This window comes from Cololabis saira, chromosome 9 (assembly GCF_033807715.1).
Source record: "Cololabis saira isolate AMF1-May2022 chromosome 9, fColSai1.1, whole genome shotgun sequence".
In the NCBI taxonomy this organism is placed as follows: Eukaryota; Metazoa; Chordata; class Actinopteri; order Beloniformes; family Belonidae; genus Cololabis; species Cololabis saira.
The window spans coordinates 933,367-960,605 of NC_084595.1; the positions used below are offsets into that span (position 1 = coordinate 933,367).

At 42.7% G+C, this 27,239-nt stretch overlaps 2 protein-coding genes across 2 annotated transcripts in view; both read left to right on the plus strand.

Moving 5' to 3' along the window:
• Positions 1-13,400, plus strand: part of cep120 (centrosomal protein 120) — a 54,683-nt gene extending 41,283 nt beyond the window's left edge. Inside the window, exons 17-18 of the mRNA XM_061729737.1 lie at positions 13,083-13,165; positions 13,278-13,400. Coding sequence (XP_061585721.1) covers positions 13,083-13,165; positions 13,278-13,400 — 206 coding nt within the window. The remainder of the gene's footprint in view (positions 1-13,082; positions 13,166-13,277) is intronic.
• Positions 10,801-26,191, plus strand: LOC133450871 (phospholipase A and acyltransferase 1-like). The gene is made up of 10 exons (XM_061729774.1): positions 10,801-10,887; positions 17,111-17,159; positions 17,697-17,740; positions 17,860-17,968; positions 18,422-18,654; positions 19,628-19,727; positions 19,917-20,149; positions 22,398-22,465; positions 25,797-25,889; positions 26,091-26,191. Exons 2-9 carry the CDS (start codon positions 17,153-17,155, stop codon positions 25,840-25,842), a joined length of 840 nt encoding a protein of 279 aa, XP_061585758.1. The 5' UTR covers positions 10,801-10,887; positions 17,111-17,152; the 3' UTR covers positions 25,843-25,889; positions 26,091-26,191.
• The last annotated feature ends 1,048 nt before the right edge of the window (positions 26,192-27,239 follow it).

The window sequence follows — 27,239 nt, forward strand, 5'->3', positions numbered from 1 at the left end:
AGTAAGATGGCTGTTCAACCCACCATCAGGAGCCCACTACGGTGGAGTATGGGAAAGGCTGATCAGACCCGTGAAAAAGATCCTTTATTCTGTCCTAAAAGAGCAAATACTGGATGATGAAACCCTACAGACAGCACTATGTGAAGTGGAGGCCATAATGAATGACAGGCCAATAACGACAGTGTCATGTGACCCTAATGACCTGGAACCCCTTACACCAAACCACCTCCTTCAACTTAAAACGAAACCAATTATGCCACCTGGACTCTTTCACAAGACTGACCTGTACTCAAGGAGGAGATGGAGACAGGTACAGTACCTTGCCGATCTTTTCTGGCGTAGATGGATCAGAGAATATCTTCCAATCCTTCAGCGGAGAAACAAGTGGCATCACCCTAAACGGAGCCTCTGCCAAAATGACCTTGTCATCATCGTGGACGATACAGCACCAAGGAACTCCTGGCTCCTGGGCCGGGTTGTAAAGACACTTCCCGGGTCCAAAGGACTTGTAAGGAGCGTCTTGGTGAGAACCAAGAACAGTGTTTTACAGAGACCCATTGACAAGCTCTGCCTATTCCTGGAAGCAGCAGATTGATGGATTTCAGATTTCCAAGGACAATGGCACGCTAAACATATATTCCTATGGACCAGGAATCACATGAACTTTTATGGACTATGGACTATGAAATACTTTTGAATTTGTGAGATTGATATTTGATATGTGTATTGATAACGTATGAGAACCCTGCCTGAGTTTGTTTCTTTTTTGGCCTTTTTTTTGAATTTGTATCAGTAATTGTGCTGCTTTAGCATCTACAATTAGGGGCCGGTTTGTTGAGGCCAAAATTAATCTTCGTTAGTTTAAATATACTTTATTTACTTAATCCTTTATTTGAAAGGTGTATATGAATTGGTTTTGGGGGCATGGTATTGTTTGTGTTAAGGACAGATAAGTTCTGAAAGAATCATTTTTTGTTGGTTTGTTGCGTTGTCTTCGCCCCCTCCTTTGCGTCTGCAGTGATTTAATGCGTGATTATTGACACCTGCAGATGAAGGGAAGAGTGTGAGAGTGGGAAGCGGGACAGTTTTTTGACTGCAAAGGGCAGATCGCAGAATTAAATTAAGAAGCTTTTTTTTGCCTTTTTGATGGATACTTTTTGTAAAAGTTATAATCTGGACTATCATTAAATTGCATTAATTTGGAGGTGACGCTGGATCCGCGTCTGTCTTTTGTTTTGACTGTGTTGACCCGCTCAGAAGCGGCTCACTAAAGTTTTGATAAAGAAGCCGCAACACACAAAATGAATCAGTAGTCTGTGTGACACGTCACTGGTTTGGCACGCTAAGTTATCTGTGTCATTGTGACATGGATATTTCTAACTTAATTTTAACCAACATCATCCCTTTTCTTTTTATTTATGAAAATATAAAAATACAATTACAACAAAATAGTGGTCAAAATGAATAATCAAATTGCCTTAAACCATCAATATATAACAGGCTACATGAATAATGACAGACAGTAAACAGTACGCGACTATAACCGTGACTCAATATCATTTTAAAACGGAGCATTTAGTACAGTAAGGGGTAAATCCACAAAGAACAGATTGCGCCCGCAAATAGCGCTGTGAATTGCGCCGCATTTGCGCCCGCAATTTGCCCTGCTTTAAGGTCCTATTGACAAAAGATTTTGCTCTAATGATATGCCGGCGCAAACACGCCCATAAAGTTCTGCGGCTGAGTGCAGTTTGCACTTGTCTCAGTAAGTGAGCGGAGCTGTTTCCAGTGTTCTCCATATTTCAGCACACAGATTGGTCCATAATGAAAACTGCAGAAATAAAAAATAAAGCGAGTGAAAATAAAACGCCGTGAGGCGCAAGGGCGCAATTTCCACTGGGAACAGGTGGGGCATGTCCCCCCCCTCACATTTCAAACTCATACTTTTGCCCCCCCCCAAGCTTTTTTACAGTTTAAGAACTAACGGTAGGCTCGGCCTGTATTACAAATCATCAGGACACTGTGCGAAGACGGGACGGGAGCCCGCTCCCCCTCCTCCCTCCTCCCTCCGTGCTGCTCAAGGATGATTTATGGTTCTGCGTTAAATCGACGCAGAGCATACGGCGTAGGTTACGCGGCTGGCGCACCGTACAGTGCGCGTCGCCGCGTACCCTACGGCGTAACCCTACGGCGTAACCCTACGGCGTAACCCTACGGCGTAACCCTACGGCGTAACCCTACGGCGTAACCCTACGGCGTAACCCTACGGCGTAACCCTACGGCGTAAACCTACGGCGTAACCCTACGGCGTAACCCTACGGCGTAAACCTACGGCGTAACCCTACGGCGTAAACCTACGGCGTAACCCTACGGCGTAGGCTCTGCGTCGATTTAACACGGACCATTATTTAGGCATAATTAGGCTTAACTAGTGTGTGCGTATGTGACAGACGTGCATGGGACGATTGTGAAATACGGAATAAACTGTTTTATATGAATTCTAATTCCGAATTACGTAACAATTCCGTATTTCAAGGGACGGGTGGCAGCCCACTCACCGCGGCTGCAGCTCCTGCAGCAGCAGCTGAGAGTCCTGACTGACGCTGAGCTTCACAGGGACACGATCAGCGATATTTCATTATAAGTCTGATATATGTTGTGATATGTGATGACATTATTAAGCTGTTAAACACACACATTCTAGATGTATATGTTTATATGGTGGAATTGTTTGTAATAAAGCAGCCCCTTTACTGTATGGATGAATCCTGAACTCCGTCCTGTTATTTTTATTTTTAAATCCGAGAGAAGTCCACAACCCCACTTGATCTGACTGTGTACAGTCATGTCTGACTGTAGATTTCACCCTTAATATCATTCAGTATCACACAGGCTTGAATGACATTGAAGAGAGAGAGAAACAGAGACAGAGCGGGAGTGAGGAGTGAGTTTGCAGCAGTTAATACACGCTTCCAAAAGACGGTATTTGCTCCACTATAGAAAGGAATGTATGAATATTACCTAATTTACATGCATGCAAATGGCACCGGCGCAGACTGACACTATTTGCTTGGCAGCGCAGTTTGTGGTGCAATTCGCCCTTTGCGGGTGCTTTGTGAATTAGACGCTCTCTTTTTGTCTCATTTGCACCGGTTTAGCGGCCGCAAAAGCCGCGCAATCCTTTTGTGGATTTGGCCCTAACAATTTACCTGCAACGAGTGACACGACACACACCCACGACGTGGTCAGAACCTCCACTGGAATTCCAGATCTACGAAGGAAAATAACATCCACTTTAATACAAAGTACAGCACAACTAACGTAAGTGACGACAGAACGAAACAAAAATACACTGAAATAGCCCGGCAACGTCCGTTACATGACTGTGTTTGCTACAAGAATTATCTCATCAGTTTTAATGCAGTTAATAAACTTTTTGCGAAGCAACAAAGAAAACCGCAGGACAACATATACCCAACCTATATACAGCCAGATTTCAGCAGGAATTTCAACAAGACAAAAGCTATTCTTATACCCGTTACACACATATATATATATATATATATATATATATATATATATATATATATATATATATATATATATATATATATATAAATATATGAGAAGAATAGTTGTTTAGCAGAAGAGCAGAATGGCTTCAGAAAGGCTAGAGCCTGTGTTGATCATGTATTTTCAATCACTACTTTAGTCAGAAATAGAATAATGCAAAACAAATCTGTCAGGGTTTGACACTTCCCCCCAGTGTTTGTAACTTTCAGTTCTGTCCCGCCTGTGTCCCATCTGCCCTGATTGTGTCTGCACCTGTGTCTCGTCATGTCTCGTTATCCCTTCAGTATATCTTGTCTTGTCATTCCTTGGTTCCCTGTCGGTCCGTACTGTTCTCTCCTCCATGTCTCCTCGTACCCTTTTTATGATCCTGGTTTTTTGTTCATCCTGCTCTGCAGCGCCTTGTTTTGCCTTTTTGTGGATTAAATCCTTTTTGTTTTGAGAACTCCTGTCTCCAGCCTACCTCTGTCTCCTGCACTTGGGTCCTAAATAACCAAACCATGACAAAATCATCATTTGCCTGTTATATTGACTTTCAAAAAGCTTTTGATTTTGTTAACAGAGATGTACTAGCCTATCGTCTTCTTGAGGAAGGGATAGGTGGGAAATTCTACTGGGCCAAACAGTCACTGTACAAAGATCCCCAGGCTTGTGTTAGAGTTAAGGAATATTGTTCAGGGTGGTTCCCTACGCCCTCTGGTGTCAAGCAGGGGGATTGTCTTTCTCCTACTTTGTTTGCCATTTTTATTAACAATTTAGTTAAGGAAATAAAACAGCTAGGACTGGGTCTATGATGGTAACAAATTAGATATTTTGCTTTATGCGGACGATATCATTTTGGTAGCTGAAAACGAAAAGGATCTGCAGAAAATGTTGGTATGTGCAGAGAAGTGGTGTAGAAAGTGGAGACTTACAGTTAATCAAAGCAAAACTCAGATTATGCATTTTAGACAGATTGGGACTAAAAGGAGTGACATACAGTTTTATTTTGGGGAACAAAAGTTAGAGTATGTAGGAAACTACAAATACTTAGGTTTTATTTTGGATGAACATCTAAATTTTGAATATGGTACATCTCTGTTAGCTGAATCTGCAAGTAGGGCACTTGGTGGTGCAATAGGAAAGACTAAAAAGCTGGGCGATCTGGGATATGCTTCCTATTCCAAATTATTTCAGACGTCCTGTTCTGTCCTGTTATTGATTATATGGCAGGAGTATGGGGCTTAAAGGAAAACATGAAAGGACAAAGGGAACAGAATAGGGCAATCCCATCTTTTTTAGGGGTTCATAAATTTGCGCCCATACTAGCTATAACGGGAGATATGGGATGGAGCCATGTGAGGTACGTTGGAAAGGTGCTACGTTAGCTTTATGGAACAGAATAGTGAAGATGCCAGAGAATAGAATTGCTAAGAAAATATTAAAATGGGATGTTACAATAAAAGGTGCATTGGCAAGTGAAATAGAGGATATTTATGAGGATTGGCGCATTGCATGCATTTCAGAATGGGAGCGTTGTGAATGTCTGTTGGGCTAAGGAAGCCTTTAATGTTTATCAGATCAAATGGTCACAGGACATACTGTATAAACCAAAATTAAGAATATTTTGTTTGATAAAAAGTTGTTATAGCTGTGAAAAGTATGTTTGTGCCTCCCTCTCTAAAAGACAACGATCATTATGTGCCCAAATCCGTTGTGGAATCTTCCTCTGCACCTTGAGACGGGACGTTATCGAGGGTCCCAAAAGAGGAGAGGATTTGTCCTTACTGTAATATTAATGATATTGAAAATGAGTTCCATTTTTTATTTTATTGTCCTTTGTATCATGAGCTGCGTCAAAAATTATTTGATAGATGTAAGAATCTGGATTTGATGTGGGTAAGCGATGCTGAGAGACTCAAATGGATTTTTGATCATAAACTATTTGCACTTGCTGACTATTTGGAGAAAGCGTGGGATAGGCGAAGAAAAGTAACATTTATTTAAAAATATCCATTCTGGTTTTTGATTTATTTATTTATTTTTGTTTTTCCGGTGTTCATTGTGCAGCTCCCAGTTAAGTGTGTGTGATATTGTGTATTTGATGATTTTCTGTTTCTGGTGTCTTATAATCCCGTAAAGGGATGGGTCTTCGGACATGACACAAAAATAAAAATTCATTCATTCATTCATTCATTCATTCATACATATATATATATATATATATATATATATATATATATATATATATATATATATATATATATATATATATATATATATATATATATATATATATGTGTATATATTATATTAATATCTTATTGTCCAGTAACTGCAGCAGAGGCAGTGTTCAGCGAACATTAGCTGGCAAATTACGTCACATCATGTGACACTCTGTTTAGCACAATTAGCATGTGCTAATTGTTGTTCTGTTCTCACCTTTACTTTAACTGAGAATCCTCACAGAATCAATCCCGGTCCAGGTTTCAGTCCAGACTCGTCTGGTTCTTCCCAGGTGGACAGACTCCTGAACTGTGGTGAAATTTAAGAGTTAAACTCAATCAAAACTAAAGTTGGCGGACGAGGATTCTCGCTAGACAAACAGGAAACTATTCCTCTGAGTTTCAAGATCGGCTGATAAAAGACTCACCTGTCAGATTGCCAGCAAGGAAGTGTTGTTGTTATTATTTATGGTAGAATAGAATACTGTAGTGATCGTAATGCCGTCAGGTCGCCCTGAAACAGAATTTCAAGTTTACACCTGGTAGCGAAGTCGCCGCAGGTGAGCTCGCGAGGACCGGAGGGGACGGGGCCAGAGGGATGACGTCACACCGGTCTTGTCGTTGCACCGGCTCCCCCTGGCGCTCTGACTGATCTGATCTGCTCTTGAATTATAATAATAATATTTTATTTGTAAAGCACCTTTCATAAAATAATCTCAAAATAAACAAAAAGGTGGTCCTGGACACATCAGTTCCTGTTCCAGTGGTGGTCCTGGACACATCAGTTCCTGTTCCAGTGGTGGTCCTGGACACATCAGTTCCTGTTCCAGTGGTGGTCCTGGACACATCAGTTCCTGTTCCAGTGGTGGTCCTGGACACATCAGTTCCTGTTCCTGTTCCAGTGGTGGTCCTGGACACATCAGTTCCTGTTCCTGTTCCAGTGGTGGTCCTGGACACATCAGTTCCTGTTCCAGTGGTGGTCCTGGACACATCAGTTCCTGTTCCAGTGGTGGTCCTGGACACATCAGTTCCTGTTCCAGTGGTGGTCCTGGACACACCAGTTCCTGTTCCTGTTCCAGTGGTGGTCCTGGACACACCAGTTCCTGTTCCTGTTCCAGTGGTGGTCCTGGACACATCAGTTCCTGTTCCAGTGGTGGTCCTGGACACATCAGTTCCTGTTCCTGTTCCAGTGGTGGTCCTGGACACATCAGTTCCTGTTCCTGTTCCAGTGGTGGTCCTGGACACATCAGTTCCTGTTCCTGTTCCAGTGGTGGTCCTGGACACATCAGTTCCTGTTCCAGTGGTGGTCCTGGACACATCAGTTCCTGTTCCAGTGGTGGTCCTGGACTCATCAGTTCCTGTTCCTGTTCCAGTGGTGGTCCTGGACACATCAGTTCCTGTTCCAGTGGTGGTCCTGGACACATCAGTTCCTGTTCCTGTTCCAGTGGTGGTCCTGGACACATCAGTTCCTGTTCCAGTGGTGGTCCTGGACACATCAGTTCCTGTTCCTGTTCCAGTGGTGGTCCTGGACACATCAGTTCCTGTTCCTGTTCCAGTGGTGGTCCTGGACACATCAGTTCCTGTCCCAGTGGTGGTCCTGGACACATCAGTTCCTGTTCCAGTGGTGGTCCTGGACACATCAGTTCCTGTTCCTGTTCCAGTGGTGGTCCTGGACACATCAGTTCCTGTTCCAGTGGTGGTCCTGGACACATCAGTTCCTGTTCCAGTGGTGGTCCTGGACACATCAGTTCCTGTTCCTGTTCCAGTGGTGGTCCTGGACACATCAGTTCCTGTTCCTGTTCCTGTTCCAGTGGTGGTCCTGGACACATCAGTTCCTGTTCCTGTTCCTGTTCCAGTGGTGGTCCTGGACACATCAGTTCCTGTTCCTGTTCCTGTTCCAGTGGTGGTCCTGGACACATCAGTTCCTGTTCCTGTGGTGGTCCTGGACACATCAGTTCCTGTTCCTGTTCCAGTGGTGGTCCTGGACACATCAGTTCCTGTTCCTGTTCCAGTGGTGGTCCTGGACACATCAGTTCCTGTTCCAGTGGTGGTCCTGGACACATCAGTTCCTGTTCCTGTTCCAGTGGTGGTCCTGGACACATCAGTTCCTGTTCCTGTTCCAGTGGTGGTCCTGGACACATCAGTTCCTGTTCCTGTTCCAGTGGTGGTCCTGGACACATCAGTTCCTGTTCCAGTGGTGGTCCTGGACACATCAGTTCCTGTTCCTGTTCCAGTGGTGGTCCTGGACACATCAGTTCCTGTTCCAGTGGTGGTCCTGGACACATCAGTTCCTGTTCCAGTGGTGGTCCTGGACACATCAGTTCCTGTTCCTGTTCCAGTGGTGGTCCTGGACACATCAGTTCCTTGCTTTCATTAAACTACGCCTGGTTTTTGTTAAGTTTAACCCTGGTTTGTGTCGTGTGATTGGGTTCAGAGAAAACTATCCATAACAGTTACGACCTCCACAAAAGTGAAGAAATTAGGCTCTATGAGACCACAACATATTAATGACCCAACACAAAGATTTCAAGCGTTTGGTCAATTATAAGCATGAAAATCAATAAGCAAGATAATAAACATAGACAGGTTTTTCTTCGGTCAACATGGTGATTATTTTAAAGGTCTGGGCTTGAAGCAGAAAGCTGATCTTGCCACCTTTTAACATAACAGAATATGCAAAAAGAACAAATGAAGCATCATGAGGCTATATATATAATAATAATAATAATAATAATAATAATAATAATAATAATAATAATAATAATAATAATAATAATAATAATAATAACTGTAATAATAAAAGCAATAATAATGATAGTAATAATAATGATAGCTCTGAAAACAGAAAGTGAAAAGATGCCAGGACTACCGGCAATCTCCAACTCAAACTTAAATAATAAACTAAAATAAGAAAACTCCACTATGTCATTTTTGAAGGGATTTTCTAGTATTATGGCTGAACTGAAGTTGGGGAGCTGGTCGTTACTTTAGTGTAATTTACCTTCTGTCCACCAGATGGAGCCAGAGGAAGTTTAGCTTTAGTGTAATTTACCTTCTGTTCTCTACTCAGCCTATCGCAGTCCACTACTCCCACAACCACACTCTTCCACTAATATTTATTCCTGGTATAAGAGAAATAAAAATAGAACAAAGCAAAAACAAAACTTATAAAAATAAAAAATACTTTATCCAGACTTAAACCAGACTTTTACCTTGAATCTCCTACTTTACTCATCCAATAATTATTTTCACTGTTTTTTCTAAAACTTGTTCTGTGTTTTAAACCTGCACCCTTGTTGAGGACACTGAATTAGAAATAAAGACAAACAACTTCTCTCAGTTAAAGTTTTTCTCATTCGAGATTCAAAGTAAACTTACACACGGACCTTTTCTGTTTGGGGACAACCTTCCAGCAAATCACAAGATGAAATATGTGCATCATAGTTTTCTAGTGACAGAAATGCAAATATTTAGATAACTGCTTTGGACCAAAAATAAAAACCTCTGTTTTATCAGAATTAAGAAGCAAAACATTTCCAGACATCCAGTCCTTGATGTCCCTAAGACATGCCTGAAGTTTAACCAACGGTTCTGTTTCATCCGGCTTCATAGACAAATAGAGCTGCGTATCATCAGCATAACAATGAAAGTGTATGCCGTGATTCTGGATTATACTTCCCAACGGCTGCATGTATAAACTGAACAAGATTGGCCCTAGCACTGAACCCTGCGGAACACCATAACAGACCCTTGACTGTTCTGAAGAAACCTCATGTACATGAACAAACTGGAACCTGTCAGATAGATATGATTTAAACCAACGTAGAGCTGTCCCTTTAATCCCAACAACATGCTCTAACCTGTGCAGTAAAATGCCTTGATTGGGACCAATCAAGGCTCCAACGAAGGGAGGGCTGGGACACATCTCAGGTCTGAGTGCGGTGTGGTCCTTGTCCTCCTGAAGTCGATGATGATTTCCTTTGTCTTCTTGGTGTTGAGGTTGAGGTTGGGAACACCGGTGTTGAGGGTGGAGGATGGGGAGGTGCCCATCCTGACATGCTGGGGTCTGTTATGGTTCTTTTACACTAGTACCTACTCAGTGCGACTTGAATCGACTTGCCCCGGTTTGGTTCTTTTCCACTAGGGGTCGAGGCGGGTCCAACGTGCCGAGTAGATACTTTTTCTGTAGCTATTCTGCCGAGGTTCTAAGTGGCTGAGTCGGACTGTGATGTCATCACACTCCAGGCCACTGATTGGTCGGGGGCGGGGCCGTCAGACGTTTGAATCAGGAAGCGGGAATCAGCACAAGAGCGACTCGCAGCGATTTTATTCAACAGGCAATGGCAGCGCAAACGTCTGTTTCATGATCCAACTCTGAGGGTCAGACGTTCATAAACCTGGTGCTGAGGAGAGAATTAAAAAGTGATGTAGACGGCGATAAGGAACGACCAGATCTACCAGGAGCTCTGTCTCTTCATAGCTGCTCAGCTACCAACGACTTTTCAGCAGCAACGAGACAAACAAACAAAAAAGAAAACGTCGCTGCTTGAAGCTTCTTTCACTCTCATTTTTAACTTGATATGGAACACAAGCCACAGACCCAGCAGCACATCTATCATCTCCTCCGGGTTCTACATCTTTACTGTTGTTGTCTTCTTAGTTTAGATACACAATCAAATACGTCACAGCAGCTTCTCCAACCTCCTACTTCTCATCTGGGTGTGTAGAAACAAACAAGGACGAGACGAGTCGCGCTGAGTAGGTACTAGTATAAAAGCAGCATTAGAACCTTGGCAGAATAGATACAGAAGAGGTATCTACTTGGCACGCCTCGACCCGTAGTGTAAAAACTCAAAACAGGGGCGTGGCGAGTCAAGTCGCGCTGAGTAGGTGCCAGTGTAAAAGCGCCATTAGTCAGGAAGTCCTTGATCCACAGACAGAGGGAGTTCAGAGCTGCAGTGTCTGCAGTTTGTTGACCAGTCGGCTGGGGCTGATGGAATTGAATGCCGAGCTGAAATCAACAAACAGCATCCTGACGTTTGTCCTGGGGCGATGGAGATGGCGTCTGTGGAGCTGTTGGACCTGTAGGCGAACTGATGTTGGTCAAAGCCAGGTGGGATGTGGGCCTTGACGTGCTGCAACACCAGTCTCTCCATACATGTCATGATTACCAGTGTCGGCATTCAACCCTGTGATGGCAGAGGATTCAGGCACAGGAATTATGGTGGTGTTTTTCAGGCAGGTGCGGACTGTGGCTCACCGTAGTGAGCGGTTGGAGATGGTGGTGAATTCAGCAGCAGAGCTGATGGGCACATGACTTCACACCCTCCCTGGTTCTCCATCAGGTCAAACTGCTCTGCTGGTGTTAATGCTTCGCAGGACCCGCAGGACCCGCAGGACCTGGTGTTGTTGGACGGTCGTGCTCTGACGGTGTCAGCTGTGTGTCCGCTGCCTGTCTGCTGTCCTTGTCAAGTCTGTCTGTAGTCTGTGATGTTCTGGATTCTTTTCCACGTGGAGCGGAGGTTGTTTCCCCTGAATTTGGCCTCTATCTGCTCTCTGTATTTTGTTTTAGCAGCCTTGATGCTTCTGTTCAGGTCCACTACCTCCTGTAACGCCTTCTTCATAGCAGTCTCCGATCATCAGGAGATCGTCACGACTGTATATGTTGTTTATTTGACTGAGAGAGCCGCTGCAACTGCATGCGCCGACGTCTTACTTCCCTTTGCCTGCATTTACACAACACAAATCATGAATCAAACATCTAAGTTGCTCCCCTGTCTGCTCTGCTTAATTTCACAAACACTCAGCCTCCCTAATACCAGTGGCGAAACTACCATATATGCAGACAATGCGACTGCATAGGGGCCCGCACGTGTCCAGGGCCCGCACGCGCAGGACCTGGGGATGTTTTCTCTTTTTGTGTTTACATCAATGTTATAGGCTGGTTATAAAGATATATCTAGTTTAAATAAAAATTTTAATTCATAGATGATCTCGGATGATGCCGGTGTAGTGCGCATGTGTAACCCATATTTGCGTAGAGGAAGAGTTGGCGAGTGAGGAGAGGAAAGGATTTAAGGCTGATTTATGGTTCCGCGTTACACCAACGCAGATTACGGCGTAGGGTACGCGGCGACGCGCACCATACGGCGCGCGTTGCCGCGTATCCTACGCCGTACCCTACGGTGTCGATTTAACGCGGAACCATAATTCAGGCTTGAGAGTTGAACTGTTGTCAGGAATTAATTAATGACTTTGCCCGGCCCGGAAAGTCAAACTGTAATTCTAAGTAATGACCCATTATTATTAATATTTGTTATAGTGATAGTGTATCACTAGTTTGTTTGTGTTTATGCGTGTTTATTATGTTTTTATTTGTGGTGTGCCGCCGTGCCACCAAATTTCAATCTGTACGATGTGTGGGTTTATTCTCAGCTGTTGCACTGCCGGTGTTCTGTCGCACACCGGCGCACTGTGTGCGTTATGCTGTTGGTTATATGTGTTTTTTGTTGTGTTTATGCGCTATGATTGTTTTTATGTGGTGTTCTGCCGTGTCACCAAATTCCAATGTGCTTGTGTTATTGATGTGGATTTTTTTTTAAACATATCTGCGCTGTGGTTGTGTTAAGAGTTAAAGCTGTCAGTAGTGCCCGTTGTCATTTAAATGGTGATGCATCTGCTGTGAGATTGCATCAATCACAGCGTGTCTGTTTTACATTGTGATGGGCAGGGCCCGGTTTAATGATCTTGCATCGGGGCCCGGTGCTGAGTTGTTTCGCGACTGCCTAACACCCTCATGAATAACAAAAAGAATGAACAAACTGTATGTTAGTTCAACTCCGAAGTTCACAATAACAGAGCTGTCAGTGTAACATGTCTCCAGTAACTAGAGCCCAACACAAACAGCAGTTTTTCTATACATATGTTAGTATTCCTCCAGTCCCTCTGATCCCAGATTACAGGTGGTCCTACAGGCTTAGTGACATTTAACTTACTTCAGAAAGACAAAACACAGATGAGGTGAAATACAAGTGCAATATAAAGTATGATTGTCTGTTATGAGCTATTTGTAGAGCATCACAAACCAGTTAGGCAGTCAGTCAACCATTGAGCCGTAACCTGATGGTGGTGGGGTGGGGGTAGGGCGGGGCTGCTGGCCTGATCCTCAAACCTGCAGTAAAAACTGTTCAGTTGGTTCTGAGCCTGAGTCTGCAGATGTTCCTCTGAACCCGCTGATGTTCTGCAGATGTTTTTCTGAACCCGCTGATGTTCTGCAGATGTTCTTCTGAACCCGCTGATGTTCTGCAGATGTTCCTCTGAACCCGCTGATGTTCTGCAGATGTTCTTCTGAACCCGGTGATGTCCTGCAGATGTTCTCCACACAGAAGAGGGTCAGGGTTGCCAGAGACGCGACTCTGCAGTCTTTCTCCGTAGCTCCTCTTGGCTCTTCTGATCTACCTCGTCTGCGTGTTCCTGGCCTTGAACAAATCACCGCTTCTCTAGGCCTCCTGCTTGGCTCCATCACCTTCTCTAGGCCTCCTCTTGGCTCGGCGCAGCTTCCTGAAGTTCGGTGTGAACCTGGGCATGTTGCTGTTGTATGTGCAGAAGTTCTTAGTCTGCACTTAGTCTGTAATTTGTGATGCATAAAATAGGAGTCGTACTAAAAACAAAGGCGTGGTAGTCAAGTGCAGTATAACTGGGTAGTATGGTTTCTTTCATTATAAATACGTTTACAGTAATAGAGACAGTAACACCACCTTTTTTACCCCTCCTAATAGAAAATAAAAAGTTAAAATTAGGTGGAGAGGCCTCATCGAGAAGAATGGGGTCATCAGTGTACCAGCCAGATTTCTGTTAAAAAGAGACAATCAATCTTGTTATCTAAAATCAGGGGCCTCATCTATAAAGCTTGCTTGCGCAGAAAAAGTGAGTGATGAACAGCTGAGAAAAAAGTGTAGTTCCTAAGGGTTGGGTGAAGAGAACGCCATGTATCGCAAAGACCCAGGGGCCTCATCTATAAAGCTTGCTTGCGCATAAAAAGTGCCTGACAGTTGCGGAAGCCGCCATCTACGCAAATCCTCGGATCTAAAAAGAAAAAACTAACCGAAAAATCTGCTTATCTTTACGGCAACTCGGACTCTCCCGTAAGAATTTACTTAAGACACGGGGAACTGGCGACGCAGGGTTTGAGGTGGTGAAATGAAGCCAGATTCATGTCATACTCTTAATAATGTCATCACATATCACAACATATATCAGACTTAAAATAAAATAGCTGATCGTGTTCCTCTGTGTGTGAAGCTCAGTCAGTCAGGACTCTGGTGCTGCTGGAGCTGCAGACGGTGACACGCGGGGAACCTCCTCCACCCACTGTTAGGACAGAACAAATGAGGGGCTTCGTAGAGCGTTTAGGGGCTCCACGGAGCCTCTCATTTCTTCCCTAAAGGGACACAGATTTTTTTATATCCACTCACTCGCTGTATTTTATACTATTTATTTTTCTACTTTTACTGTGACCACAAAATAATGTGGTTTTCCTGTCCTCCACCTCATCCTCAACATCTCGATCTCAGATCTCAGTGAAATTCAGTGGCAGGTGGCTGGATACTTCATCCTGAAGCCCAAACAGGCTGCAGGAAGCCACTGCGCATGCTCAGCAGGCTCATTCATATGCAAAAACATACCATTTTTGGTATGAAGTGGGCGTGTAGAGGGCGGGATATGAGGCGGATTCAGCTAAGCAACCTTCCAGCTGGACTGTGATTTATAAAGAGAACCTTACGTGGAAGTCTGCGTGCACGCGGTTTTATAGATCCGGATTTTTTTTTGCGCCCGCCATTTTCGGCTTTTGAGTGTACGTGCACTTTTAGTATGAATTCTACGCACTCCATTTTAAATGAGGCCCCATTACAGTTTTTTTTCGATTGCTTACACACTAAATTTATAAGTAGTACACTATTAGCAAAACCTTACACTCAAGAAGCAAAACATCAGCCCATATTTGCAGAACTATGACCACATTGTCAACCTCACACTTGTGGCAAAACTCTACACACAGTGATTTTCAAAACACTAAACACACTAAACATACATTACACACAAAAATCTATCATGAAGTCACTTCCTGTCAATACCAAAGCACTGACTGTCAAATTAGCACACCGTCCAACCAATTGGTTCAACACAGTCATCAGGTGTGCAAACACACGTTTGCTTACTGTGATAATAAAGGTTTTGTTTAAAAGGGACCAGACATTCATGAGTGCCGTGTTACAGTTTTTCTCAATTGCTTTGACACATTTTGCACATCATGGGTCAACTTTATCTAATGCTCACACCTTCTTTGCACAGCAAGAGTCCTCTCTGGCGAATCAGTTAACTATTTCTCATTGCTTTCACACAATTTTCTTTGACTTTTACAGTAATACACTTTTCAAAACAGTTAACACACTTCTCACAAAGAGACACAAAACATAACTGATTTACCATGGCAACACATTGCAGACCAACCTGATCTCACAAAAATCCGTGAAATGACCACGACCTCTCACCACTATTTTCCGTGGTACCAACACGGAAAGTTGTATAATTCCATGTGAGCACCACGGATATTGTACCATGCAAAGTCAATGGGATCCGTGGTCGTGATATATACACGGATTATGACATTATTATTATTTATATATTATTCTTTGTTATAGTGGCTAAATTATGAGTATTTGTCGTGCAAGCTACTGTTTGTTACTGTCAGTTTGTAAAAGCATGTTTTTAACGCTGTTTTAGCAGTGTTTTAATGAGGTTTTAATGGGAGCACCACGGATATAGTACTATGCAAAGTCAATGGGATCCGTCACCCGATTTGACTGCTGTCATACCATTGAATGAAGGACAAAAAGATAACAATCATCCCACCGCTTTAAACAGCTTTAAAAACATGCTTTTACAAACTGACAGTAACAAACAGTACCTTACGTGACAAAAACTCATAATTTAGCCACTATAACAAAGAATAATATATAAATAATAATAATGTCATAATCCGTGTATATATCACGACAACGGATCCCATTGACTTTGCATGGTACAATATCCGTGGTGCTCACACGGAATTATACCACTTTCCGTGTTGGTACCACGGAAAATAGTGGTGAGAGGTCGTGGTCATTTCACGGATTTTTGTGAGATCAGGTTGTTGCAGACACTTTGTAGCAGCCAATTGGAACTGCTCTCTCAATTCTAAAAATGATCAGCACCCTCTCTTTGCAAAACAAAGCAAGTAATCCTCAACCTATCAAAGAGGTCAATAGCTTGAAGTTGACACCAAGCATGGATGGAAGAGGACGTGGACGAGGACATGTGGACGAGGACATGTGGCCTGATCGTCAGGCCCGTGTCGACAATGCGTAATTTTCCTGTATTTTTATTTTTTTCATATTTACAGGGTTTCATTTCATTGTGTTTCATTTACAGTACTTTTTTTGACAATTGACCTTTGTTGTACTGCATATTGAACCCTGTCATTTTGATTGCTTACAGTATGTGCATGTGACAAGTACTGCAATAAATATTTTTCTGTCACAATCTTGCCATTTTTTACACAGTAGGACAAATTTAAATCAATGGTGTTGACAGGAACTTCAGCAATACAAGAACAGATCTACAATATTTTACTGTATACACATTTTCCGATTTTACTGTAAATACTCTGTGACAGTATATTTCTAAGTTATATGACTAAGTTAGAGTGCTCAATACAAAACCCAAATTGTAGTATGTTGTCAGTTGTAAAATAGTCAATACTATGAGGGTGTTGAACAAAAGTTGATATTGATAGCTGTAGTTTCAATTTTGTTATCCATTGTTAAATAAATTAGAAAGCATACATGTTCAATTGAGAAAAAATTGTAGGTTTTGATGGAAAAGTTTGGTTTTGATGGATGTGTGACAGGTTTTGAGAAAGTGGTGTCATTCTGCAAACATCATAAAGTGTTTTGGTTATTTCAGCTTCTGTTAAGGGCTTTGTGTGAGCTGTTTTGAAAAAGTAAACTGTGAATGGAAAAATGGGCCAAAACAATCAAGAAAAACTGTAATGGTCTGCGGTGAAATGAGGTCTGTGATGGTTAATGGAGAAGGTGTCGTGTACTGGTATAAATTAGATTATTGTGATTTACTTCGGATCTGGTGGAATCTGTTGGAAATGATGGGAGAAATGGAAAAAGTGCTCTGTGACTGAGGGCAGGAGGAAGGTGACGGTGGGGCAGGTGATGTACTGATGGGGGTGTGGCCGGTGTGCAGAGAGATAAAGATAAAGAAACACGCTTTTACTTTCAGTTCAGTCAGTCCAGCAGTTCCAGCCGTCCTGAATCCTCCGCTTCATCATGGGTTGTAAGTCTAAGAATATTTATTCTTAATTTCATTCCTGTATCGTTCTGTTTTATTTTGAAGGGTTTTCTTGATCATTTGTTAAAAGGGACTGCGTTCTGTTTTTATTTGGGGAATAAATGTTCCCTGAGTGATCCAGACCAGCGGTCCCAACCTGGTCCTGCATGTTTTACACTCAAACACCTGATTCTAATTCATTCATCATTAGCCAGTAATCAAGGTCTGAACAAGTCTGTTAATGACAGTGAATATTCTTGCATTTACTGTATTAGGATTTATAAAACTATATTTATATAAACCAACTTTTTTAACAGTTTCAATAATCTGTTTATTTGTTTTAATTAACTTTACAAACTCAAAACATGTTTGTACGTACATATAATTTTTTCACATATACCATACAAATGTATAAATGTGTGGAAAAAAATATATCTGTATATATATTTTAACAGAAAAGAAGAAGTTTTTGGAGATCACAAACTTAAAAGGTGTTTGAGGATCTGAACTCACTTCTGGTGTCTCATTCTGTTTTTCTTCCAGCTTCTAGCAGCTCAGCCGCTTCAATCACGAAATTCAAGGACAAGGTTTGTTTCAACTCCAGTTCAAACCAAAGACGGGGTCGACTGGTTTGTTTCTATCATTCTTTCAGTTGCAGTCACACAATCCCTTCATTGATTGCTTGATTGTTTTATCCTAATTGAAGGATGGAAAGAAGGTCAAATCCGGAAACCTGATTGAGATCTTCCGTGGTGATGATAGCTACTGGGCTGTTTATGTTGGTTGTGGAAACATCGTTCACCTCGTACCACACGGTGAGTTTCCTCGTTCCTCCAACATGTCAGACTGAAACAAAACCAAACAAGATTTCAGGTTGTTCTCAGCTGCTCAACGGTGTGAATCAGCAACAGAGCAGACGTAGAACCATGTCAGCATCTTTAGGTGTCAGCATTTAGGTTGGGGGGAGTGGTGGCCTAGTGGTTGCAGAAGTGGACTGGAGCCTGGAGGACCAGGTTCAAGCCCCCAGAATGCAACCCAGGTCAAACACCCTGGGCCCCTGAGCAAGGCCCTCAACCCCAACCGCTCCCCGGGCACCGTTCATATGGCAGCCCACTGCTCTCTAGGGATGGGTTAAATGCAGAGACCAAATTCCACCAGCCTGGCTATGTGGTCATTAATAATAAATAAAAAAATAAATAAATAAAAAAATAAGCATCATCTCAGTGAGCTGCAGCTGAAACACTTTTCTTCATGGTTGGTCCTTTTAGACTCGGAGGCTGGTACGGGCGTTGTGTTGAAGCAGAAGCTGCAGGACGTGGTGGAGGAACGCAAGTGGAGAGTCAACAATCTCCTGGATGATAAATACACACCTCATGCAGTTAATGATATCGTGAAGACTGCCTGCTCACTGGCAAAGACAAAGAAGCAGTACAACCTGTTGAAGTACAACTCTCAAAACGTCGCCACTTACATGCGCTACGGCAAGCCTGAGAGTCAGCAGGTACGTTAAAACATTTTTCTCCTGGTGGTTTCTGTTAGTGAGGGTCCGGTGTTATTTGCAAGACCTGAAAGTGCCTTATGTTCCTGGCAGAGCTCTCCGCTCTCGGAGTGCAGGTTTACTCGTAGTTCCTAAAGTATCTAAATGTAGATTTGGAGGGCGGGCGTTCTGCTATCAGGCACCATTACTATGGAACCAACTTCCAATCTGGGTTAAGGAGGCTGACACCACCTCCACCTTTAAAACTAAACTTAAAACCTTTCTGTTTAGTAAAGCCTATAGTTAGTGTTTAGTAAACCTCTAGCTGGTGTTGGTAAATCTCTAGGTAGTGTAAACTCTAGTGTGTTAGAGTCAGTAGTCATAGTTGCAGCTATAGAACAAGACTATAATAGTTAGTCTCAAATATAGCTTGGTGGTAGATATGCTGCTATAGGCTTATGCTGCAGGGGGGACCGACATGATCCGCTGGGCGGTGTCTCTCACCCTTCTTCTCCACTCCTTTTCCCTTCCTCTCTTCTCCATTACCATTTTTATTTATTATAAATATCTCATAGCTATCATTTTTGTCCATCGTTCCTGTAGTTTCTTGTGCCGGCCCCCCTTTTTTCTATTTTGTGCATGTTTGCAGGCCGGAGCCTCGGGAGCTGCGTTCTGGCCTGCAATCACGCCTCTCCTCTCTCTGTTCTTCATTCTCTCTGTCTGTTCTCTCTTTTCCTGCTCTGTCCAGTCTGGTCTTCAGCAGGAGGGTCCCCCCTTATGATCCAGGTCCTGGTCCAGGTTTCTACCCCCTTAAGGTTTTTCTCCCACTAGGGGAGTTTTTACCTCCATTGTTTATGTAATAACTGCTCGGGGGTTTATGTTCATGTTCTGGTTCTGGAAACATCCTGGAGAAACTATGTTGGAATAGACGCTATATAAATACAATTGTATTGAATTTAATTGTTTTCTTGATTATTTTTTTTTTTTTCATCAAAAGGAGGTCAAACGTGGAGACCTGATCGAGATCTCCCGTCGTGGTTTTAAGCACTGGGCTGTTTCTGTGGGTTTTGGAAACATCGTTCACTTCGTAACACCCAGTGAGTTTCCTCGTTCCTCCAACATGTCAGACTGAAACAAAACCAAACAGCATTTCAGGTTGTTCTCAGCTGCTCAACGGTGTGAATCAGCAACAGAGCAGACGTAGAACCATGTCAGCATCTTTAGGTGTCAGCATCATCTCAGTGAGCTGCAGCTCAAACACTTTTCTTTATGGTTGGTCCTTTTAGGGTTTTGCTGTCGTACGGGCGTCGTGTTGATGCAGAAGTTGGATGACGTGTTGAAGAAGGACAAGTGCACGGTCAACAATCTCCTGGATGATAAATACACACCTCGTCCAGCTGATGAAATCGTGGAGGAGGCCCGTTCACTGGTGGATACAGAACTGGAGTACGACCTGAAGAACTACAACTGTGAACACTTCGCCACTGAGATGCGCTACGACAAGCCTGAGAGTCAGCAGGTACGTAAGAACATGTTTCTCCTGGTGGTTTGTGTTAGAATCAGCAGGTACGTTAGAACATGTTTCTCCTGGTGGTTTGTGTTAGAGTCAGCAGGTACGTTAGAACATGTTTCTCCTGGTGGTTTGTGTTAGTGAGAGTCAGCAGGTACGTTAGAACATGTTTCTCCTGGTGGTTTGTGTTAGAGTCAGCAGGTACGTTAGAACATGTTTCTCCTGGTGGTTTGTGTTAGAATCAGCAGGTACGTTAGAACATGTTTCTCCTGGTGGTTTGTGTTAGAGTCAGCAGGTATGTTAGAACCAACACAGTCTCACTCCCAGCGCGTCAAAAACCGACGCTTGGTCAGGGCCCTTAGGCGTCAGTTTCTGACGCACAAGGTCGCCCTCAGCGTCAAGCACCGACGCAGCGGGCTCTCAACAGATTCTAATGTAACCCGGCGGCGTCGCTTCAAGCCGCTCACAGCATCAATCCCATTGGATAAGTGAGGACCGGCCGCGTCGCTTCCAGCCGCTGGGCGCATCAGTCCCCCATTGGATAACGGAGGATCGGACACACGGAAGTATTCTAATTACTGTCCGTTTTGACGTTAACGGCGATTTTCACAATGATATCTGTAACATTTCTTAAGGCAGAAACACAACATTAGTGGGTTAATTTCCTGCACATCAATGTTCATGTTTTTCCCTTCATTCTGAGAAATAAAGAGTTGTTTTACGCTGAGAGCATCATGACAGCCAATCAGAATCCTGGAAAAAACATCAACAAATGACACGTGTAACTTCCAGGCTGATTTATGGTTCCGCGTTACACCAACGCAGAGCCTACGGCGTAGGGTACGCTCTGCGTCGATTTAACGGACCATAATTCAGGCTTTATTCTAAAGGATGCAGCGGCAAAATGTTGCAAGGATGTCTTTGTGGTTTCCATTCGGAGCTATAAATCTGTTTTTTTCTAATCTGCAGGTCAACATATGAGACGTAAAATGGTTTTACTGACACCGGTACTGTCGCTGCTGCTCTCCTGGGCTGCGGCGGAGACGTGCTGCTTCGGCGGAGGCTCCGGAGACCCGAGCCCGGGCAGCAGAGCCTCCAGACCCCCGAGCACCATGGGCAGCACCCCGGGGCAGCACCCAGGGGAGATGGGCGCACCCCGCCGGGGCGCAGCAGCAGGACGCGCAGCCGCGGATTGCTCCGGCGCGCACTGCTCCGGCTCGGGAGTGTGTCCGATCCTCCGTTATCCAATGGGGGACTGATGCGCCCAGCGGCTGGAAGCGACGCCGCCGGTCCTCACTTATCCAATGGGATTGATGCTGTGAGCGGCTTGAAGCGACGCCGCCGGGTTACATTAGAACCTGTTGAGAGCCCGCTGCGTCGGTGCATGACGCTGACGGCGACCTTGTGCGTCAGAAACTGACGCCTAAGGGCCCTGACCAAGCGTCGGTTTTTGACGCGCTGGGAGTGAGACTGTGTTGTTAGAACATGTTTCTCCTGGTGGTTTGTGTTAGTTAGAATCAGCAGGTACGTTAGAACATGTTTCTCCTGGTGGTTTGTGTTAGAGTCAGCAGGTACGTTAGAACATGTTTCTCCTGGTGGTTTGTGTTAGTTAGAATCAGCAGGTACGTTAGAACATGTTTCTCCTGGTGGTTTGTGTTAGAGTCAGCAGGTACGTTAGAACATGTTTCTCCTGGTGGTTTGTGTTAGAGTCAGCAGGTACGTTAGAACATGTTTCTCCTGGTGGTTTGTGTTAGAGTCAGCAGGTACGTTAGAACATGTTTCTCCTGGTGGTTTGTGTTAGAATCAGCAGGTACGTTAGAACATGTTTCTCCTGGTGGTTTGTGTTAGAGTCAGCAGGTACGTTAGAACATGTTTCTCCTGGTGGTTTGTGTTAGAGTCAGCAGGTACGTTAGAACATGTTTCTCCTGGTGGTTTGTGTTAGAGTCAGCAGGTACGTTAGAACATGTTTCTCCTGGTGGTTTGTGTTAGTGAGGGTCCGGGGTGAAACCCTGGACCTTTAACAGGACTGATCTCCTCCTCGTCCTCTCAGCCGTCGCTCCTCCATGACGGTGTCACACTCATAAAGATCCAGAGATTTAGATCAGCAGACGTGGTTCCAGCACCACTCTGGTCTGCTGCCTCTTATCTTCACTTGGAGAGAAGATGTGTTGCACATAAATGTTCAGAGTTGTGGATCGTTTCTGAAGGAGATGAATCATCTTATTTTGTGTAAAACATGTTCTTGTTCCTCCTGCAGGTGAAGAACAACAAGGCCTTGGTGAATGCAGCTTCTGGGTTTATGGCATCTTATCGCTCTATGAAAAAGTAACCTGCATATCAATCCACGATTCTTATTTCATTAAGATTGGTCAAATCCACATGATCTAACTTCATAAATGAAGGTGCCTGTTTAGACTTATTAGAAACAACTTAATCAATAATGTTTTCTTCTTCAACTGAGGAGGAGCATGATGTTTATGTCAAATAAATCAAATATTTCATATGATGTAAAAACAAATATTTTTGAGGCTGATCGGTCAGTGTATCTTTTGGTCATTGGATTTTTCCATCATGAGTGGGAATCAAAAAACAAAAAACGATTGGTTTATTTGATTTTCCTTTTAAAACAAAAAACAAATATTGAATTTCACTGCATTTTTTCTTTTTCTGTGTTAATATGATTTAACAAAGATTCAAAATACGCTTTTATTTTCGTTTTCTATTTCATATAAGAAAAATGAAATCACTAGTCAACAGGAACGAAAAAACGAACCAAAAACAACCATTTATTCATATTCGTGCACCGGAAGCTGGCATTTACAACCGAGTGAACCTAGTTCTGGATATTTGACAGGCATTCCTGTGACAATTCTCTCCAGGGGAAGTTGTTCTGTACCACCCCGTCCCACTCGAGCCAGCCACTCTAGGCTACTATTCCCCCCCCTGTGTTTTCTGCGGTGCATTGACACTATACGCGAGGCATGTATTTTACTCGTATTTACTGACATTACGCCCCCAGATGTAGCTACAGTTGTCATAGCAACAGTAAACACCAGGTCAAAGCAGCAACGGGACTGTGGTCATTTGTTGTGGGGATAATGGGCTGACGTCAGTTCTAGAGCTTGTTAAAAGATAGAAAAATGTTCTTTACCACAGGCTGCTGCATGTTAGCATCTCAATATCATGTGAAAGTTCACTCTTCTGATGGATTTGAACTACATGCATTTGCAGCTACAACAATGTCATTCATGATTTCCACTGCAGCCTCCATGTTTCTACCGGGAGAAGGGTCGTGAAAAGCACGGAAAAATAATAATTAAAAAATAGGCTACAATATGCCGACAGTCCATTATGCCGAAGGTCGTGCTATAATTGTTACAACGTTTGGGTAGGCTGTGACCTTCATCAGGTTAACTGTCAGACAGTTCATGTAGGTGGAAAAACACGTCACTCATTGTGTCATTCAATCTTCATTCATAAATTCTGGCTCAGGTCTGACACTGAGTGGCCTAAATAGTAAACGGTCACGCAGCGCGCATCAATTACCACTTGAAACAAGAAACACACACAGGAAAAACGCTGAGATAAATATCTATCCATACAAAATAAACAACAATAATAATACATCTATTAGACCAAAAGGTAAAATAAAATTAACTTAGGCTTTTTTACCCACAAAATGACAAGATGGTGATAAAATGAAAATAATAAACTCTATTGTCATAGAACTTTTCTAAGTTTGCAAGGCACTTCAAAAACAGATTTTTAAAAAAGCACAGATAAAAACAACACAGACAACGAAATATACAGGCCCTAATAGCTTATAAGATAATATAATAGGCTATATTAGGCTATGAATAATTTAATAAATGCACAACAACGTCTGAGTTAAGGAAGTCTGAGAGAGAGAGAGAGAGAGAGAGAGAGAGAGAGAGAGAGAGAGAGAGAGAGAGAGAGAGAGAGAGAGAGAGAGAGAGAGAGAGAGAGAGAATTAGCAGAGCCTACAGACGTTTAAAAGTCCAAACAAAAGTATTTACTCAGAAGTGATTGTAATCAATTACATAATTTAAAGTAGATTTTTACTAAATATGATAATACATCTAGGCCTATGCGTGGTCTAATGATCAGCTCTCAACGTAAGACTATATTAAATTCTCTGTGGATTAATGCTCCACCTGCATCAATTGGATCCTCGTCAAAAGGACATGTCATGTTCGTAGCCTAATAGTAGTGAAAAGAAAAGTTGTAACACTGATTTTTTTTTTCTAATCAATGAAAGACGGCATAACTGCCTCAACTGCACACTGACAGAAAAGAGGAGGGAAGGAAAAACGCAGGTGTAATCCACAATTAGTGCACTGAAATGTCAGGACACATACGCATCTGGATTAGCCTGTGTCATACAAATATGTGATTAGAATGCAGACAAAAGATCAAAACAAATATGAAACAGAAAAATAATGCAGTTTAATTAATCAAATAAAACATCAAAATTATTGTCCTCCATCTGTAGTACAGAGCCCCGAGTCCCCGGGTACTAGAAGTCCCCTGTATTCAGTTGCAGTTTTACAGTCAGCCAGTAGAAAATCCTCTCCCGCCGCCACTTTCTTGCGCAATGTGCGCAGAGATTTCAGAGGATGATAGGCCTTGTTTTGCCATATCTAAAATCATCTGTGAGTAGGGCTCCAGAGACATGCTGCTGATGTGCGCTCTTGGTTAGTACAGAACAGCTCATTCGCGCGCTTGCTTTGTAAATGCCAGCTTCCGGTGCACGAATATGAATAAACAGTTGTTTTTGGTTGTTTTTTTCGTTCCTGTTGACTAGTGATTTCATTTTTCTTATATGAAATAGAAAACGAAAATAAAAGCGTATTTTGAATCTTTGTTAAATCATATTAACACAAAAAAAGAAAAAATGCAGTGTAATTCAATATTTGTTTTTTGTTTTAAAAGGAAAATCAAATAAACCAATCGTTTTTTGTTTTTTGATTCCCACTCATGATGGAAAAATCCAATGACCAAAAGATACACTGACCCTGATCAGATGAATCAATAGTAAAATTCATACATTTAAAAAGGAATCGTTTGTTTCTTTGTTTTGTTTCATGAAAGTACTTCAACTTAGTGTTTACACAGACCTTTAGTTCATTGATGCTGGATTTCTTTATCATGATGATGAATAACGCTAACGTTCGCTGAACAATGACTATACTGCAGTTACTGGACAATGATATATTAATATTATATATATGTCATTTTATATATTAATATAAATTGATATATATTAGGGGTGTCAAATTCCTGTGTTAATTAGGATTAATTAATTACAGGCATATTTAGCGTGTTGTGTTTTTTAATCCCTTAATCTACTTTTTTAATCTCTAACTTTACTTTTTCTGTTTACGATTTGCCTTTATTATTAAATCTGTGTTTGTGCTTGAGTTGTTGGTAGAAAACAACGTTCAGTCCACCTGAAGTGACTGGTGTAAAAAAGAATTAGCCAATTCTTATATTAACCAGATAGGTTATCGAAGCAGACTTTCAAGATAAATCTTATCTTGAATCTCAGAGGAATAGTTTCCTGTTCCTGGTCGAGTGAGAATGAAACTGAAAAACTTTAGTTTTGATTGAGTTTAACTGTTAAATTTCCCCACAGTTCAGGATTCTGTCCACCTCGGATGAACCAGACGAGTCTGGACTGAAACCTGGACCGGGATTGTTTCTGTGAGGATTCTCAGCTGGAATAAAGGTGAGAACACCGTCAACACATGCTGACTGTGAGTGAGTAGGAGAAGAGAAAATAGAAAATGGAGGATAATGTGAAAGTTGTCACCGTGACTGTATCCACTCAGTCCAACTATCGTTACGTCTGAAACTCTAACCAACTCCTTTCCTCCAGTGTGGAGACTTGGTGGATCTGCATCTTCTAACGCTCTGCTTTCTTTTCCAGGGGATTGGAGTCGTGTTGGCCCACGTTGAGAAAAAGAAGACCGCAGCAATTAGCAGAAACTTCAAAAAAGAAACAAAGTACTAACTAAGTAAAAATAAAATGTATTTTCAATCCTTGAAATCTTTGTGTTGGGTCATTAATATGTTGTGGTCTCATAGAGCCTAATTTCTTCACTTTTATGGAGGCCGTAACTGTTATGGATCGTTTTCTCTGAACCCAATGGCACAACACCAAGCAGAATTAAACTTAACCAAAACCAGGCGTAGTTTAATGAAAACAAACAACACCGGCCAGACGGGTCAGACTGGGACTGGGCAGAGGGGATCCGTGGCGCCGGCTGAGGCGCGTCTGGGACCAGCTGAGGAACAGGAGCATGTTGTTGGGATTAAAGGGACAGCTCTATGTTGGTTTAAATCATATCTATCTGACAGGTTCCAGTTTGTTCATGTACATGAGGTTTCTTCAGAACAGTCGAGGGTCTGTTATGGTGTTCCGCAGGGTTCAGTGCTAGGGCCAATCTTGTTCAGTTTATACATGCAGCCGTTGGGAAGTATAATCCAGAATCACGGCATACACTTTCATTGTTATGCTGATGATACGCAGCTCTACTTGTCTATGAAGCCGGATGAAACAGAACCGTTAGTTAAACTTCAGGCATGTCTTAGGGACATCAAGGACTGGATGTCCAGAAATTTCCTGCTTCTAAATTCAGATAAAACAGAGGTTATCATTCTTGGTCCAGAGCATCTTAGGAAGGGATTAGATGGTGTTGCGATGGCTTCCAGTGCAACTGTGAGAAACCTTGGTGTTATTTTCGATCAGGATTTGTCGTTTAAACCATATGTCAATCAGGTTTGTAAAATAGCATTTTTCCATCTCCGTAATATTGCAAAAATTAGGAAAATCCTCTCGCAGAGTGATGCAGAAAAACTAGTTCATGCGTTTGTATCTTCTAGACTGGATTACTGTAATGTGTTGTTAGCAGGATGTCCAAGTAATTTGCTGAATAGGCTCCAGCTGATCCAAAATGCAGCAGCACGAGTACTGACAGGAATCAGCAGGAGAGACCACGTCTCTCCAGTGTTAGCGTCGCTCCATTGGTTACCCGTAAAATTCAGAATCCAATTTAAAATTTTATTACTTGCGTAT